The sequence below is a fragment of the Penaeus japonicus genome, unplaced genomic scaffold (genome assembly GCF_977035675.1).
Source record: "Penaeus japonicus unplaced genomic scaffold, GWHDUDI00000001_assembly GWHDUDI00000034, whole genome shotgun sequence".
Classification (NCBI taxonomy): Eukaryota; Metazoa; Arthropoda; class Malacostraca; order Decapoda; family Penaeidae; genus Penaeus; species Penaeus japonicus.
The window spans coordinates 24,661,978-24,680,161 of record NW_028234436.1 but is presented as its reverse complement, the minus strand read 5'-3'; the positions used below and the strand labels follow the sequence as shown (position 1 = coordinate 24,680,161).

The 18,184-nt window shown below is 29.3% G+C and overlaps 3 protein-coding genes across 3 annotated transcripts in view; 2 read left to right on the top strand and 1 right to left on the bottom strand.

Moving 5' to 3' along the window:
• Positions 1–7,901: 7,901 nt before the first annotated feature.
• Positions 7,902–18,184, top strand: part of LOC122243598 (uncharacterized) — a 22,181-nt gene continuing 11,898 nt past the window's right edge. Inside the window, 1 exon segment of the mRNA XM_086531042.1 lies at positions 7,902–8,786. Coding sequence (XP_086387168.1) covers positions 7,902–8,786 — 885 coding nt within the window.
• Positions 14,588–15,823, bottom strand: LOC122249939 (uncharacterized). Its single transcript, XM_086530712.1, has one exon. It carries the CDS (start codon positions 15,821–15,823, stop codon positions 14,588–14,590), a length of 1,236 nt encoding a protein of 411 aa, XP_086386838.1.
• The window catches only part of LOC147467742 (uncharacterized), a 3,805-nt gene continuing 2,717 nt past the window's right edge, over positions 17,097–18,184 (top strand). The window contains exon 1 of the mRNA XM_086530711.1: positions 17,097–17,155. Within this exon, the coding sequence (XP_086386837.1) occupies positions 17,097–17,155 (59 nt within the window). The remainder of the gene's footprint in view (positions 17,156–18,184) is intronic.

Sequence of the window (18,184 nt, the reverse complement as noted above, 5' to 3'; positions counted from 1 at the left end):
TAATACAAGTATCATTAATACAATTCTCATTCTCATTAGTATAATTATCATTAATGCAATTATCATTAATGCAATTATCATTAATGCAATTATCATTAATGCAATTCTCATTAATACAAGTATCATTAATACAATTCTCATCAATACAATTATCATTAATACAATTATCATTAATACAATTATCATGAATAGAACGATCATTAATACAATTATCATTAATACAATTATCATGAATAGAACGATCATTAAGGCAATGATAATTAAGACAATGATCATTAAGACAATGATCATTAAGACAATGATCATTAAGACAATGATCATTAAGACAATGATCATTAAGACAATGATTATTAAGACAATGATCATTAAGACAATGATCATTAAGATAAATCACTTTAAGACAATTAGCATTAAGACAATGAGCATTAATACAATGAGCATTAATATAATTATCATTAATACAATTATCATTAATACAATGAGCAATCATCATTAAGACAATGATGATTAAGATAATGATAATTAAGATAATGATAATTAAGACAATGATCATTAATATAATGATCATTAAGACAATGATCATTAAGGCAATGATCATTAAGAATATTATCATTAAGAGAATGAGCTTTAAGACAATGATAAGTAATACAATGATAAGTAATACAATGATAAGTAATACAATGGGCATTAAGACAATGATCATTAAGACAATTATCATTAAGAGAATGATCATTAAGACAATTATCATTAAGAGAATGATCATTAACCCATTGAGTACGGGTGTCATGACATACATGACGTAGGAGCTTTGGCCTGACGACGGGCGTCATGACGTAGACGACGTTCGGGGATTTTGGATCACTGTCCCATTTTATTTTGCTATGAAAAAGGAATGAGTGATGATGGCTACTGCAGTCCTAATTACTATAATTACCGTAATATCGTGCAAGCTTAACGTCCAAAACCTAGATGGCACCACTTTTTTCTAGCACCAGCAGGTGAGAGAGCCTTGAATGGCACCCATCCACGGTCTCTAGCATGCACTGTCTCTATAGAGCGATGGCACACACTAAGTTGATGAACCCTTGCTCTAAAGTACCGCCGATGAAGGATGTGCAGGTAGATCGAGAAGAGGAAGGTGACTCAATCCATACCCAGTGTCTAAAATGTGCTCCTGTGCCAATATGGATGTCTTTCACTGTGGCACTCACAGTCACAAGCACAGGTTTCATTCCTCTTCCCTACCTCTTCTTGTTATCTTTATTGTAGGTGGTTATATGTTTCGTATTCGTTCATGACAGCACAAAAATACGAAAAAAATAAAGTTGCCTTTTGTCTTCCCATAAGACAGCAATACTTCTATCACATTGAGTATAAAGAAAATAATGAGCTAATATGGATAACATACTACAATTTTAGTCAACTGCAGCACTGATAGAGCCTGTCATACGGCACATATAAGTCTCTAAACTCAATAAAACACACAAAAAAATAAAACACAAAAACCGCTCTAGTTTTACAATGAATGACTGAAAGAGATTTGGATGCTTCAATTTATATTGCTTCAAGTGGTCTCTCTCTAAAATAAAACCTATCCTGGAGGCTGGGCAAGCAAATTTATCTCCGTCTGCAATGGGTTAAGACAATTATCATTAAGACAATTATCATTAAGAGAATGAGCATTAAGACAATGATCATTAATACAATGAGCATTAAGACAATTATCATTAATACAATTATCATTAATACAATTATCATTAATACAATTATCATTAATACAATGAGTATTAATACAATTAGCATTAAGACAATCATCATTAAGACAATCATCATTAAGACAATCATCATTAAGACAATCATCATTAAGACAATCATCATTAAGACAATCATCATTAAGACAATCATCATTAAGACAATCATCATTAAGACAATCATCATTAAGACAATCATCATTAAGACAATCATCATTATCACCATTGATAGAAATCGGAAGATCATCATCATAATCATTACTATAATTAATGTTTCTATCATCTTTATCATCAGAGCTACTGATAGTATTATCATCATTATCATTATAATTTTCATCATAATCATTATTACAATTGATATTTCTATCATCTTTATCATCAGAGCTACTGATAGTATTATCATCTTTATTTTCATTATCATCAAAAATACTGGCATAATTGGTATCATTACTATCAAGGTCATTTTCACCTCTGTCATTATTATTATCACCACCCATAGTATTGTCATCATTTCTAATATCAATACTATCTACATCATCATTATATATCTTTATATATATTTTACTATCTATATATAACATTTCATATCTCTTCGCTCTTCGATGCCGTTGCTCGACCAGAGGCGAGGCAGAGCAAGGGAACTCCCGGCTCCCCCCAGGTCTTGGGGGACGAGGAAGGGCAGTCGCCATGCCTCTCCACTCCTCCAGGACTTGCTTGTTACATTTGGAGAGAAAATATGACTATTGATGTCTTAAGAATACATCTATCAATGGATGATTATAATGACAGTGGTAATGATAATAACATCTGTAATGATATAGATGGTACTGAAATAAAAACATAAAATTAGATAGAATTATAGTAATATAAATGGTGATAGAAATGGTAACTATATGAAACAACGATGGCAACAATGAATAGGAAGAATGGCAATAATGATGTGTATGAAAAGAAAGTCGATGTCAATTATATTAACGTCGATTTTAATGTCATAAAGGATAAAGTTGGCAATAATGACGCTAATAACAATTATGATGATAATGGAAAAAAAAATATGAAAATGAAAATAATGACGCTAACAATAATCATGCCTAAAAAGACGATGGTACTTTTGATGATGATAATAGTAATGAAAATGAGGATGGTAATGAAAATGAGAATGGTAATGAGAATGAGAATGGTAATGGGAACGAAAATGATAATGAGAATGAAAATGGTAATGAAAATGAGAAAAGTAATGAGAATGAGAATGGTAATGAGAATGAGAATGGTAATGAAAATGAGAATGGTAATGAGAATGAGAATGGTAATGAGAATGAGAATGGTAATAAGAATGAGAATGGTAATAAGAATGAGAATGGTAATGACAATGAAAATGGTAATGAGAATGAAAATGGTAATGAGAATGAGAATGGTTATGAGAATGAGAATTGTAATGAGAATGAAAATAGGAATGGTAATGAGAATGGTAATGAGAATGAGAATGGTAATGAGAATGAGAATGGTAATGAGAATGAGAATGGTAATGAGAATGAAAATGGTAATGAGAATGAAAATGATAATGAGAATGGTAATGAGAATGAGAATGGTAATGAGAATGAGAATGGTAATGAGAATGTGAATGGTAACGATAATGAGAATGAGAATGAGAATGAGAATGAGAATGAGAATGGTAATGAGAATGAGAATGGTAATAAGAATGAGAATGGTAATGAGAATGAGAATGGAACTGAGAATGAGAATGGTAATGAGAATGAGAATGGTAATGCGAATAAGAATGGTAATGAGAATGAGAATGGTAATGAGTATGGTAATGAGAACGAGAACGGTAATGAGAATAAGAATGGTAATGAGAATGAGAATGGTAATGAGAATGAGAATGGTAATGAGAATGAGAATGGATATGAGAATGAGAATGGATATGAGAATGAGATTGAGAATGAGAATGGTAATGAGAATGAGAATGGTAATGAGAATGAGAATGGTAATGGGAATGGTAATGAGAATGGTAATGAGAATGGTAATGAGAATGGTAATGAGAATGGTAATGAGAATGGTAATGAGAATGAGAATGGTAATGAGAATGAGAATGGTAATGAGAATGAGAATGAGAATGGTAATGAGAATGGTAATGAGAATGAAAATGGTAATGAGAATGAAAATGGTAATGAGAATGAGAATGGTAATGAGAATGAGAATGGTAATGAGAATGAGAATGAAAATGGTAATGAGAATGAGAATAGTAATGAGAATGAAAATGAGAATAGGATTGGTAATGAGAATGGTAATGAGAATGAGAATGGTAATGAGAATAAGAATGGTAATGAGAATGAGAATGGTAATGAGAATTAGAATGGTAATGAGAATGGTAATGAGAATGAGAATGGTAATAAGAATGGTAATGAAAATGAGAATGGTAATGAGAATGAGAATGGTAATAAGAATGAGAATGATAATGAGAATGAGAATGGTAATGAGAATGGTAATGAGAATGGTAATGAGAATGGTAATTAGAATGGTAATGAGAATGGTAATGATAGTGAGAATGGTAATGATAGTGAGAATGGTAATGAGAATGGTAATGAGAATGAGAATGGTACTGAGAATGGTACTGAGAATAAGAATGGTAATGAGAATGAGAATAGGAATGAGAATGAGAATGGTAATAAGAATGAGAATGGTAATGCGAATGAGAATGGTAATGAGAATGAGAATGGTAATGAGAATGAGAATGGTAATGAGAATGAGAATGGTAATGAAAATGAGAATGGTAATGAGAATGAGAATGGTAATGAGAAGGATAATTGTAATGAGAAGGATAATGATAATGAGAATGAGAATGGTAATGAGAATGAGAATGGTAATGAGAATGAGAATGGTAATGAGAATGAGAATGAGGATGGTAATGAGAATGAGAATTAGAATGAGAATGAGAATGGTAATATGAATGAGAATGGTAATGGGAATGAGAATGAGAATGGGAATGAGAATGAGAATTGTAATGAGAATGAGAATGGTAATGAGAATGAGAATGGTAATGAGAATGAGAATGGTAATGAGAATGAGAATGGTAATGAGAATGAGAATGGTAATGAGAATGAGAATGGTAATGAGAATGAGAATGGTAATGAGAATATGAATGGTAATGAGAATGAAAATGGTAATGAGAATGAGAATGGTAATTAGAATGAGAATGGTTATGAGAATGAGAATGTTTATGAGAATGGTAATGAGAATGGCAATGAGAATGATAATGAGAATGGTAATGAGCATGGTAATGAGAATGGTAATGAGAATGGTAATGAGAATGGTAATGAGAATGGTAATGAGAATGGTAATGAGAATGTTAATGAGAATGTTAATGAGAATGGTATTGAGAATGGTAATGAGAATGAGAATGAGAATGAGAATGGTAATGAGAATGAGAATGTGAATGAGAATGGTAATGAGAATGGTAATGAGAATGAGAATGGTAATAAGAATGAGAATGGTAATGAGAATGAGAATGGTAATGAGAATATGAATGGTAATGAGAATGGTAATGAGAATGGTAATGAGAATGGTAATGAGAATGGTAATGAGAATGGTAATGAGAATGGTAATGAGAATGGTAATGAGAATGGTAATGAGAATGATAATGAGAATGGTAATGAGAATGGTAATGAGAATGGTAATGAGAATGGTAATGAGAATGGTAATGAGAATGGTAATGACAATGATAATGGTAATTAGAATGGTAATGAGAATGGTAATGAGAACGAGAATGAGAATGAGAATGAGAATGAGCATGAGCATGAGGAAGAGCATGAGCATGAGCATGAGCATGAGCATGAGTATGAGCTTGAGCATGAGCATGAGCATGAGCATGAGCATGAGCATGAGTATGAGCATGAGCATGAGCATGAACATGAGCATGAGCATGAACATGAGAATGAGAATGAGAATTGTAATGAGAATGAGAATTGTAATGAGAATGATAATGGTAATGAGAATGTTAATGGTAATGATAATGGTAATGACAATGGTAATTATAATGATAATGAGAATGAGAATGAGAATGAGAATGAGAATGAGAATGAGAATGGGAATGGGAATGATAATGATAATGATAATGATAATGATAATGAGGATGAGAATAAGAATAAGAATAATAATAAGAATTAGAATGAGAATGTGAATGAGAATGGTAATGAGAATGGTAATGAAAATGGAAATGGTATTCGTGGTATTATAGATATTGGTAAAGATAATCACGGTAGTAATGACAACGTTAATATTATGCATGATAATCATGAAAAGGTTAATTAGTGTCTTGGTTATGATAATCATGATCTTAGTGATAAGAACTATTATCTTGTTTGAGATCATCATTATCCTCTAATGGAAATTATGATCATAATTAACCTTATTAACAATTTGGATACCATTATCACCAATTGTATTATTGTTGTCAGTATAATCACCCTTACTGTCATCTTTTGTATCATTATCATCATAATCAAATCATATTTTCTTGATTACCATTGACATTGTCTATAATTAGTTATATTGTCATTATGGTTATTGCATACATTATTTTCACCATCTATATTACTACCTATAATATTGTATTCATTATCGTAATTACTGTTATAATCATTTGTATCATTATCATCAATATTATCACCACCCTTTATATTATTATCTATATTACTATTTTCATCATCATTACCAACAGAACTACTGTTATTGTTATTCCAATTATCATTATTGTTATCATGACCATCGTGATCATTTTATCGTCATCATTATCCTTACCACTACTACTATCACCATTGATAGAAATCGGAACATCATTGTCATTATTACTATTATCAATATCATTAACATTATATCTCGTATCATTATTAATATCATCCTCATTCACATTTTTATCATGATTATGAAGCTTATCATGATTATAATCACCATGAAAATCATCATAATTATCATCCCTTTCATCATAATTTAAACAATTTAACAAGATCATTATTATGACCATCATAATCATGATTAGAATTCTAATTTGAATTATTATAGGTTCTAATTTCATAATTTCTAACAATCTCGTCATTGTCATTATTTTTATCACATTTACCATTTTCATAACATTCATGTGTATAACTTTCATTTTCCTTATCCTTTTCACCATTTTCATCATTAATACCATTATCATTATATTTATTGTGATATTCATTATCATCGCTATTATCATATCAATCATTTAATCATTATATCAGAACCACGATCACTGTTATCATTATCATCATAAATATTTTGTTCATTATCATCATAAATATTTTGTTCATTATCATAAATATTTTGTTCATTATCATCATAAATATTTTGTTCATTATCATCATAAATATTTTGTTCATTATCATAAATATTTTGTTGATTATCATCATAAATATTTTGTTCATTATCATCATAAATATTTTATTCATTATCACCATAAATATTTTGTTCATTATCATCATAAATATTTTGTGTTCATTATCATCATAAATATTTTGTTTATTATCATCACAAATATTTTGTTCATTATTATGAGTATCACGATTGTTATTATCATTATCATTTTTATTATCACTAATAGCATCGCCTTTATTACCAATATCATCATTGTTAATACCATTATCATCATTGTCATTATCATTTCTACCATTATTACAATTATCACCATTATCATTGATGTTGCCATTGCCAATATAATCATTATGGACATTGTTCCTATTCATTATTGTTATCGTTATTTTTTACAATTATAATTTCTTCTGTTGTTATTATTACTGCATAGATAACTTAATTATTGCCATCTATATTTTTGTTATTACCATTATCACTGTCATATTATCAGTCATGAATAGAATTATTTTGAACGCATCAACAAATACAATTTTCCTCCTCAGTTCCTAAACAAGTAAAGAGGCATTGCGATTGCCCTTCCTTGTCCCTCAAAACCTGGGGTAAGCCTGGAGTTTCCTTTCTCTGCCTCCGCCTCTCCCGTCCAGTCGAGCCACGGCTCCGGTGAGCGAAGAGTCTCCTGCGTTGAAGGAAAGGCAGCACTCAGGTGGTGGAAGGTCAGCTGTGTGGAGACCGAGAGAAATCTAAATCTCTTCTAAGGTGACGATGCACTTCCTGTCGGACTGGCTGCCTTTTGACGCAATCAAGGAAGAGTCCAGCGAAGGTGTCACCGAAGAGACGTGTGTGGAAATTAAGGAAGAAAGCCTTGATTACGTGGATGAAGTGAGTGAGGCAACTATGGTGCATGGATTTCCCTTCTTCAAACGATAATATTTTGAAAGAGACAATGTGATTGAAGATTCCAAGGACGCATTGTCAGCAGCTCCATTTGTGACTGAGGATTTTGGGCCCAAGGGGTCATCAGATGAGGATCAGGCGGCGCACAGGGAAGGCCATGAGGAGCTTAGAAATTATGAGGCTTGTGGCAAGAAATTCCTCACGAAGCATATGAAATCAAATACAAAGGAGAAGCCGTATAGTTGTGAGGTTTGCAAAAAGGCTTTCTCAAGGAAACAGGGTTTAGTAAACCACATGAGAGTACATACAAATGAAAAGCCGTATAGATGTGAGGTTTGCAAAAAGGCCTTCTCACGGAAAACGCATCTAGTAGGGCACAAAAGAGTACATACAAAGGAGAAGCCATTTAGCTGTGAAGTTTGCGAAAAGGCTTTTTCACGGAAAGAAAATCTAGTTAGTCACATGGCAGTACATACAAAGGAGAAGCCATTTAGCTGTGATGTTTGCGAAAAGGCTTTTTCACGGAAAGAAAATCTATTTAGTCACATGAGAATACATACAAAGGAGAAGCCATTTCGCTGTGATGTTTGCGAAAGGGCTTTTTCACGGAAACAAAATCTAGTTAGTCACATGAGAGTACATACAAAGGAGAAGCCATATAACTGTGATGTTTGCAAAAAGGCTTTTTCACGGAAACAAAATCTAGTTAGTCACATGAGAGTACATACAAAGGAGAAGCCATATAGCTGTGTTGTTTGCAAAAAGGCTTTTTCACTGAAAGAAAATCTAGTTAGGCACATGGGGGTACATGCAAGACAAACCCTTTAACTTGTGATGTAGACAGTAATGGATTCACTTATAAAGGAAGTGACTTGTGGTTTAAGCAGAACATTCCTTGTCATTGTTAATAAACAGTTATCAAAAAAGGTTATGTTTTTTCCCCTTTGTGATATTGCTTAAAATTTGATATCAGAATCTTTCCTACACAAGAGAATTGTGAGAAAACTCTTTACCAGAGAAGGCGTCACGCCGTAGGGGAAAGTAGTAGGGAGCTGGTGAGCGACATGAGGCAAGCAGCATGTTTCACATTGCACTTTTTAAGAAAAAAATATATAAAATACAAACTTGAAACTTGTTTTCACGTTATATGGCAAAGAAAAAATATTTTTTTACATTCTTTTCTATTTACGTAATTTTTAAAGGTGGAACAGGAGTTAAAAAGGTTTTATTCACCCCCCACCCCCCGTAACTATGATCCTATACTACAGTTGCCAGAAAGCTTCATGATATGTGTATATTTCTTTCCCTCATTTTCTGGAGTTTAGTGAGAAGTCCTTTCTAACGAAAATGCTTTCATTAAATTTAAACTTTTGATGAGAAGAATGCATTGCTGTATTTTTAGTACTTTATTATCTTTTTACTGTGGAAATAACGGTTGGGAAATTGTTAATTTATTTTCTTAAACTCTGTATTGCTCAAAATATCCCACATTAAATGATAAAACAATTTCATTTACTAGAAAACACAACATAGTTCCAAAATATATTCACAAACAAATAGCAGCCATATACATATAAGATAAAAACGTGACAGCAATGACACCCCACAAAGTATACAAGTAGAATTATTTGCCATCAAAGAAGCACTAAACCACATATATTCCAACAAAATAAGGAGATTACAAACCAATAAACTATAAAAAAGGATTACCATGAAAGATACAATCATAAGATAAATTCACTGAAAACAAACTCAATGGATTCCATCACATAAAAACAGAAAAAAGAAAATGAAAGAGCAGATAAGGCAGAAAAAAATCACATAATGATATAAATAATAATGATATTAATAATAATGATGATAATAATAATGATAATAATAATAATGATAATGATAATAATGATGATAACAATAATAGTGATAATGATAATAATGATGATAATATTAATGATAACATAGAATAATGATAATGGTAATAATGATGTTAATGATAATGATGATAACAATGATAATAATAATGATAATGATAATAATAATGTTGATAACAATAATGATAATGGTAATCATGATGGTAATGATATTGATAATAATGATAATGATATTAATAATAATGATCATAATAATAAGGATAATAATAAAAAAGATAATGATAATGATGATAATAATATTAAGGATATTAATAATAATGATAATAATAATAAGAAGAAGAATAAGGATAATAATGATAAGGATAATAATAATGATAATAATAATGATAATAATGATAATGATATTTATAGTATGGATAAAATTAATAATGATAATAATGATAATGATAATAATAATGATAATAATAATAATGATAATAATAATGATGATAATAATAATAATAATGATAATAATAATGATAATTATAATAATGATAATGATAATAATGATAATCATGATAATGATAATCATGATAATGATAATCATGATAATGATAATCATGATAATGATAATCATGATAATGATAATCATGATAATGATAATCATGATAATGATAATCATGATAATGATAATCATGATAATGATAATCATTATAATGATAATCATGTTAATGATAATCATGATAATGATAATAATTATAATGATAATCATAATAATGATAATAATTATAATGATAATCATAATAATGATAATCATAATAATGACAATAATAAAAATAGTAATAATAAGGATAATGATACTAATCATAATAAAATAAAGTTAATAATAATAATGATAATAATAATTATGATAATAATGATAAGGATATTAATAATATAAATAATAATAACAATAATAAGGATGATAAGGATAATAACAATAATGATAATAATAATAATGAAAATAGTAATAATGATGATAATAATAATGATAAAATTAATAATGATAATAATAATAATGAAAATAATAATATTAATAATAATAATAATGATAATAATAATTATGATAATAATGATAAGGATATTAATAGTATAAATAATAATAGCAATGATAATAATGATAAGGATAATAACAATAATGATAATAATAATAATGAAAATAGTAATAATGATGATAATAATAATGATAAAATTAATAATGATAATAATAATAATGAAAATAATAATATTAATAATAATAATAATGATAATAATAATGATAATAATGATAATGATAATAATAATGATAATAATAATAATGATATGCTTGCAGAGAGATGGAGCCAGAAACCTCTGCATGGACAGTACCTAACCCGAAGCAAACAAGCTGATGTTGATCAAACAGCAACTCATCAGTGGCTACGTGGTTCAGGTCTGAAGGCAGAGACAGAAGGCTTCATCATTGCAGCACAAGATCAGAGTTTATTTACCCGTAATTATCAGGCAAGTATCTTGAAAAATGGTGCAGATGCTAAGTGCAGGTTTTGTGACAAGAGTACTGAAACGGTTGACCATCTTATCTCTGGTTGTTCTATATTAGCCCCAAGTGAGTATGTTCAGAGTGGGTCAATACCTTCATTGAGGTATTTGTAACCACTATGGAATAGAGACTACTAGCAATTGGTTTCAACACGAACCGAAAACAGTAACCAATGGAAAGAATGTTACCATCTTGTGGGATTTTTCTGTAGAAACGGACAGAACCATACAGGCAAACAGACCAGACATCATTGTTTTTTTTTTTTTTTCTTTTTTTTTTTTTTTTTGTTTTGTTTTTTTTTGGTTGTATTTATGTTCGTTTAAAGCTCTTGGAATCCTTTGCTTGCCTTAGATCACTGGGGTGACCCGGTTAGCAATTGTAATCAAAGCAAATCAATAGAAAACAGTAAATAATAATAATAATGATAATAATAATAATGAAAATAATAATAATGATAATAATAATAATGATAATAATAATAAAGATGATAATAATAATGATGATAATAATAATGATGATAATAATAATGATAATAATAATAATGATGATAATAATAATGATAATAATAATAATTATAATAAAAATAATAAGGATGATAATGACAATGATAATAATGATAAGGATAATAATAATATGGATAATAATAATAATTATGATAATGATAAGGATAATAATAATAATGATAATAATAATAATAAGGATGATAATAATATCAATAAGGATAATAATAATAAGGATGATAATGATAGTAATAATAATGATAAGGATAATAATAATAATGATAAGAATAATAATGATAATGATAATAATGATAATAACAATAATGATAATAATAATAATAATAATAATAATGATAATGATAATAATGATAAAAAATAATAACAATAATGATAATAATAATAATAATAATAATGATAATAATAAGATAATAATGGTAAAAATAATGATGATAATGATAATGATAATGATAATAATGATAATAATAATAATGATAATAATAATAATGATAATAATAATAATGATGATAATAATAATGATAATAATAATAATGATAATAATAATAATGATAATAATAATGATAATAATAATAATAATGATAATAATAATAATAATGATAATAATAATAATGATAATAATAATAATGATAATAATAATTATGATAATAATAATAATGTTAATAATAATAATGATAATAATAATAATGATAATAATAATAATGATAATAATAATAATGGAAATGAGAATGATAATGGTAATGGTAATGAAAATGATAATGGTAATGAGAATGAGAATGGTAATGAGAATGAGAATTGTAATGAGAATGAGAATGGTAATGAAAATGAGAATGGTAATGAGAATGAGAATGGTAATGAGAATGAGAATGAGAATGTGAAATGAGAATGAGAATGGTAATGGGAATGATAATGATAATGGTAAAAAGAATGAGATTGGTAATGAGAATTATAATGGTAATGAGAATGACAATGGTAATGCGAATGATAATGGTAATGAGAATGATAATCGTAATGAGAATAATAATGGTAATGAGAATGATTATGGTAATGAGAATGATAATGGTAATGAGAATGATAATGGTAATGAGAATGATATTGGTAAGGAGAATGAGAATGGTAATGAGAATGAGAATGGTAATGAGAATGAGAATGGTAATGAGAATGAGAATGGTACTGAGAATGGTAATGAGAATTTAAATGGTAATGAGAATGATAATGGTAATGAGAATGATAATGGTAATGAGAATGATAATGATAATGGTAATGAGAATGAGAATGGTAACGAGAATGAGAATGGTAACGAGAATGAGAATGGTAACGAGAATGAGAATGGTAATGAGAAAGAAAATGGTAATGACAATGATAATTGTAATGAGAATGAGAATGGTAATGAGAATGAAAATGGTAAGGAGAATGAAAATGGTAATGAGAATGAGAATGGTAATGAGAAAGATTATGGTAATGAGAATGACAATGGTAATGAGAATGAGAATGAGAATGGGAATGAGAATGGGAATGAGAATGGTAATGAGAATTAGAATGGTAATGAGAATGAGAATGGTAATGAGAATGAGAATGGTAATGAGAAAGATAATGGTAATGAGAATGAGAATTGTAATGAGAAAGATAATGGTAATGAGAATGAGAATGGTAATGAGAATGAGAATAGTAATGAGAATGGTAATGAGAATGAGAATGGTAATGAGAATGAGAATGGTAATGAGAATGAGAATGGTAATGAGAATGAGAATGGTAATGAGAAAGATAATGGTAATGAGAATGAGAATGGTAATGAGAAAGATAATGGTAATGAGAATGATAATGGTAATGAGGATGATAATATGATAATTGAGAATGGTAATGAGAAAGATAATGGTAATGAGAATGAGAATGGTAATGAGAAAGATAATGGTAATGAGAATGAGAATGGTAATGAGAAAGATAATGGTAATGAGAATGAGAATGGTAATGAGAAAGATAATGGTAATGAGAATGATAATGGTAATGAGAATGATAATATGATCATCATAAGCAGAAATTGCAATAGATCTGATGCAGGAAACGATATAACATTCAGTCTAGAAGTTTGAGGAACTGAATTAGAATCAGAAATTTAGAAGGGCGAGTTTATGGCTGTTTGGGACTCGGGCTCCCCTTACTAAAAGTAAGGAATACAGATGTTTGGTGATTCTATGTTTAGCTATAAGTGAAAACTCGTGTTTGGTATCAGAATTATTCTCTTATATAATTTATCTTCTCGAATAATACAGTGCCCAAAGTCATGCATTATAGCGTTCTATAAAATTTCTTCTATATGTAGTTTTACTAACATATTAACCTTCATTTTTATATTTTTAATGTTTTTTTCTTATAAAGTACAATATAAAAATGTTCCTTGCTTCATGTCTCTCACCAGCTTTAAGTCAATTTCCCGTACAGCACGATGCCTTCTCCGACAAAGAGGTTCTTCCGAAATCTCTTGTAGAGGCAAAATTCTGATATGAAGTTTTAAGCATCACCATCAAGGGAAAAATAACATAACCTATTTGGATAACTGTTTATTCACAATGGCAATGAATGTGCTTCTCAAGCCACAAGTCACTTCCTTTCTGAGAAAATCCATCGCTGTCTACATCACAATTTAAAGGTTTGTCTTGCATGTACACTCATGTGACTAACTAAAACATCTTTCCGTGAAAAAGCCTTTTCGCAAATTCCACAGCTATATGGCTTCTCCATTGTATGTATTCTTATGTGTATTGCTAGACTATATTTCCGTGAGAAGGCCTTTTCGCAAACCTCACAGCTATATGGCTTCTCCCTTGTATGTATTCTCATGTGCCTAACTAGATCGTGTTTCCATGGAAAAGCCTTTTTGCAAACCTCACAGTTATACGGCTTCTCCTTTGTATGTAGTCGCATGTGCCTAACTAGATCGTATTTCCCTGAAAAAGACTTTTCGCAAACCTCACAGCTATAAGGCTTCTCCTTTGTATGTATTCTCATGTGTTTTATCAGAATATATTTCCGTGAAAATGCCTTTTCGCAAACTTCACAGCTATACGGCTTTTCCTTTGTGTGTGCTCTCATGTGCATTACTAGATGTTGTTTCTGTGAGAAGGCCTTTTTGCAAACTTCACAGCTATATGGCTTCTCCTTTGTATGTACTCTCATATGCTTTACTACATCATGTTTCCAAGAGAAAGCCTTTTCACAAAACTCACAACTATATGGCTTCTCCTTTGTATGTACTCTAATGTGCATTACTAGATATTGTTTCTTTGAAAAAGCCTTTTCGCAAACTTCACAGCTATATGGCTTCTCTTTTGTATGTACTCTCATATGTTTTACAAGATCGTGTTTCCAAGAGTAAGCCTTTTCACAAACCTCACAGCTATATGACTTCTCTTTTGTATGTACTCTAATGTGAGTTCTGAGGTTGCTCTTATAAAGGAATTTCTTATCACACATTTCACAAGTAAAACCTTTCCTTTTCTCATCACAATTTTTATGTGGAAGTTCCTCATTGCCTTCCCTGTGCGCCGCCTGATCCTCATCTGATGACCCCTTGGGCCCAAAATAGTCAGCAACGAATGGAGCTGCTGGCAATGCGTCATTGGAATCTTCTTTCACATCTATTTCAAAATCTTCCTGCTTGAGATCTTTATAGAAGGGAAATTCATGCTCTGCTGTTGCCTCGCTCACTTCATCCCTCGCCTCATCTGCGTAATCAAGGCTTTCTTCCTTAATTTCCACACACGTCTCTTCGGTGACACATTCGCTGGCCTCTTCCTTGATTGCGACCCTTGCGCCGTAGATTTCCTCGTCCCTGAGTGGGGTCAAAGGTAGCCAGTCCGTCAGGAAGCTCATCGTCACCCTGTCAAGATAATATACGATGAAAGTAAACAAAGTAATAGTATTGATAAGGATATAAAATTTCCCAATGCACGATGAGATTAACAAATAAAATGTCACTATTGATATGGATATGCATATGCTCCAGGCTATTGTGAATATTCGAATTAAGTATAGAATCCAATATGAAGGGAAGAGAAGTCTCGTGTATGGTATCACAATTATTCTATTGTACAAGTCATCAAATCATGTTAAAATTCATGTATTATGGTGTTCTATAATAAGTTGCATATGAGATTTGAAAGAAATATTAAGCTTCATTTTTATCTATAGGAGAGTAACAGAAATCTGATAAGATTAATGCTAAAAGTCAGTATCTAAATCATAGGAATAATGGTAATAACGAAAATCATAGATTATAGTACAATATAAATAATTACAATTATATATAAGATATATATATATATATATATATATATATATATATATATATATATATATATATATATATACATATATACATATATACATATATATATATATATATATATATATATATATATATATATATATATATATATACATATATAAAAATATATATATATATATATATATATATATATATATATATATATATATATTATATGGATATTTAATATTTATAATATATATAAATATATATATATATATATATATATATATATATATAATATACATATATATAAATATATATATATATATATATATATATATATATATATATATAAATATATATATGTATATATATATATATATATATATATATATATATGTATTATATATATATATATATATATATATATATATATATATATATATATATATATAATACACACATTCATACATACAGAAACACATGCATACATTTATACATGCAGACGCACATTCATAGATACAGATACACATTCATATATACAGAGACACATTCATACATACAGAGACACGTTTATACATACAGAGACACATTCATACATACAGTCAAACAGTCATACATACATTCATAAATGTAGACAAACATTCATACATATCCAAATACATATTGACATATGTTGATACATATTCACACATCCAGATACATAACTATACAGATGTATCGACGCTTTGTTGTTAAATGCCATACCTGATTTCAACACGGTCGACGAGGTGATTGGAAGATATTTCCTTCGCTCTCCACACAGCTGACCTTCCACCACCCGAGTGCTGCCTTTCCTTCGGCGTCAACGTAGGAGGCTCTTCGCTCACCGAAGCCATGGCTCGACTGGACGGGATGGGCGTTGGCAGAGCAAGGGAACCCCAGGCTTCCCCCAGGTCTTGGGGGACTAGGAGGGGCAATCGCTTGTTTGTTACAGATGAAGGAAAATGCGACTGTGGATGTCCTACGTATATTTCTAATGATAATAAAATTGACAATGATAAAAGTAATCATGATATAGATGGTAATAATAGCGATAATAATAATAGTAATGATAACGATACCATAATTAGTAATTATTTTAAACAATGACAAAAACAATATATAGGAAAAACGACAATAATGGTGATGGTCATAAAAATCATAATGGTAATGTTGATATCAAAGACTGTATCAATGATAATAGCAATAATTGCACTGACAATGACAAGGGTAATAAAGACAATGTTAATAAAAATAATAATAATTGTAATGGTAATAAAGACATTTGTAATGATAATAATAATGATAATAATAACAATAATGATAATAATAACAATAATGATAATAATAACAATAATGATAATCATAATAATGATAATGATAACAGTAATGATAATAATAATGATAATAATAACAATAATGATAATAATGATGAGAATAATAATGATAATAATATCAATAATAACAATAAAAATAATGATAATAATAGAAATAATATCAATAATAATGATAATGGTAATAAAGACAATGGGTTTATTGTTGATACAAAATGGTAATAATGATGATAATGGTAATGATAAAAAAGATGATGGTGATAATTACAAGATAATGGTAATGGCAATGATAATGGTAATAATAATGGTTATGACAATGTTAATGGTATTAATAATCGTGGTGCTAATGAAAGTACTAATGATTGAAATATTAATGGTAATGATTATACTAATGATTATGATATTCATGGTAATGATATTACTAATGATTACAATATTTATGGTAATGATAATAATAATGATTATAATATTAATGATAAAGATGATAAATTTTATAATGACAATGGAAATAATGATCGCGGTAATAAGAATCACTGTCTCTTTTTTGAGATCATCATTATCCTTTAATGATAATCATGATTAACCTCATCATTACTTTTATAGATATCA